Consider the following 1,923-nt stretch of genomic DNA (forward strand, 5'->3'; position numbering starts at 1 on the left):
TCTTTGAGCATTTCCGACGGGCTTGGCAGAGGCATGGGAGGCGGCGGCGAGCAGGAGAAGGAGCATGGAGAGGGAGAGCAAAGGCGGAGATCGGTGTGAACTGGAGGGGGGCCGGTGCTGCTGTTGTACTGGAGTGGCGTGGTGCGCGTGGTGGGCAGGTACAGAAAAGGAGAAAAAAAGAGACTGACAGGTGGGGTCGAGGGTGGACACAGACGGATGATGAGGACGCGAAGATGTCCGCTTTGGCCCCAAACCAAGAGCAACTTTGGTCTGAAAATAAGGCAAAAGCGGACACGGACCGGACGAAATGTCCATATTCTCCCATGCGTTGGGTCGTTCGGTTTGTCCGTTTTATCCTAAACGGACATAAACGGACGGGGTAAAAATGGGTCACGCGATGGAGTTGGCCTGATCCGGCGATCTAACCTGCAATAGTACTACTATAAAATATACACGGGGGTGGGGGTGCATGCCAGCAAGGCAAAGCGACGGATACTGAAGCAAGAAACCAATCCAGTTCATTGATTCCTTGCTGACGATGAGGACTATGGCGGCGCCATCGGAGGCGGCGGTGGAAGCATTCAAGCAGGCGCTGGCGACCGCTGCCTCGGTGTCCGCGTACGCCATGCTTGCGCGCGGCATGGCGCGGGAGCTCCTCCCCGACGAGTTGCGCGCGGCCGTGCAGTGGGGCGCGGCGTTGGTGCGCTCCCGCTTCGGCGCCCGCGACAAGGAGCGCCACACCATCATCATCCGACACTACGACAACGCCGCGTCCAGCCAGAACAGCTTCTTCGACGCGGCGCGCACGTACCTGGCCACCAAGATCAACCCGCGCACCATGTCCCGGCTCTGCCTCGCCCGCTCCCTCATCACCGAGCCCGACGGGAGCATCAGCTGGAGCACGCTCCTGTCCATGGAGGACGGGGGCTCCATCACAGACCACTTCGACGGCGTTGAGTTCCGGTGGGCGTTCATGGAGGCTGGCGGCGATGACGGCAATAGGGCCAAGGGCGGGGGCGAGACCCTAGAGCTCAGCTTCGACGCGGAGCACGCGGACACCGCTCTCGACAAGTACGTGCCCTTCATCAGCTCCACGGCGGAGGAGCTGCGACGCCAGGACCGCGCGCTCAAGATCTTCATGAACGACTACGGGTCGTGGCAAGGCATGAACCACCACCACCCGGCCTCCTTCGAAACGCTCGCCATGGATCCAGGGCTGAAGCAGGCCGTCCTGGACGACCTCGATCGCTTCCTCAAGAGGAAAGACTACTACCGGCGGATCGGAAAGGCTTGGAAACGCGGCTACCTGCTCTACGCCACCCCCCCCCCCCCCCCCCCCCCCCCCCCCCCCCCCCCCGCACCGGCAAGTCCAGCCTGGTGGCCGCCATGGCCAACCACCTTCGTTTCAACCTCTACGACCTCGATCTCTCCAGTGTGCCCGACAACTCGTACCTGCAGTGGCTTCTCATCGACATGTCCAACAAGTCCATCCTCGTCATCGAAGATATTGACTGCAGTTTCGACACCATGTCGAGAGAAGACCGCAAGGACCACCCCGACGAGGACGATGGACGAGACAACCAATCGGGAGATGAGCGCAAGATGACACTGTCGGGGCTGCTCAACTTCATCGACGGGCTGTGGTCGACCAGCGGCGAGGAGCGCATCATCATCTTCACCACCAACTACAAGGATCGCCTCGATCCGGCGCTGCTGCGGCCGGGGCGCATGGACATGCACGTCTACATGTGTTACTGCTGCTGGGAGGCATTCAGGAAGCTGGCCTGGAACTATCACCTCATCGACGACCACCCTCGGTTCCCAGGCATACAGGAATCACTTGCAGGGGTGGAGGTAACGCCCGCCGAGGTGTCCGAGATGCTGCTACGGAGCGAGGACGCCGATGTTGCGCTACGGGTACTT

The 1,923-nt window shown here is 61.5% G+C and overlaps 1 protein-coding gene across 1 annotated transcript in view; it reads left to right on the forward strand.

The window, feature by feature from the left end:
- The first annotated feature begins 496 nt into the window (after positions 1-496).
- LOC125536531 (AAA-ATPase At3g50940-like) overlaps positions 497-1,923 on the forward strand; it is a 33,003-nt gene continuing 31,576 nt past the window's right edge. Inside the window, exons 1-2 of the mRNA XM_048699766.1 lie at positions 497-1,316; positions 1,349-1,917. Coding sequence (XP_048555723.1) covers positions 539-1,316; positions 1,349-1,917 — 1,347 coding nt within the window. The 5' untranslated portion in view covers positions 497-538. The remainder of the gene's footprint in view (positions 1,317-1,348; positions 1,918-1,923) is intronic.

This window comes from Triticum urartu, chromosome 2, assembly GCF_003073215.2.
Source record: "Triticum urartu cultivar G1812 chromosome 2, Tu2.1, whole genome shotgun sequence".
In the NCBI taxonomy this organism is placed as follows: domain Eukaryota; kingdom Viridiplantae; phylum Streptophyta; class Magnoliopsida; order Poales; family Poaceae; genus Triticum; species Triticum urartu.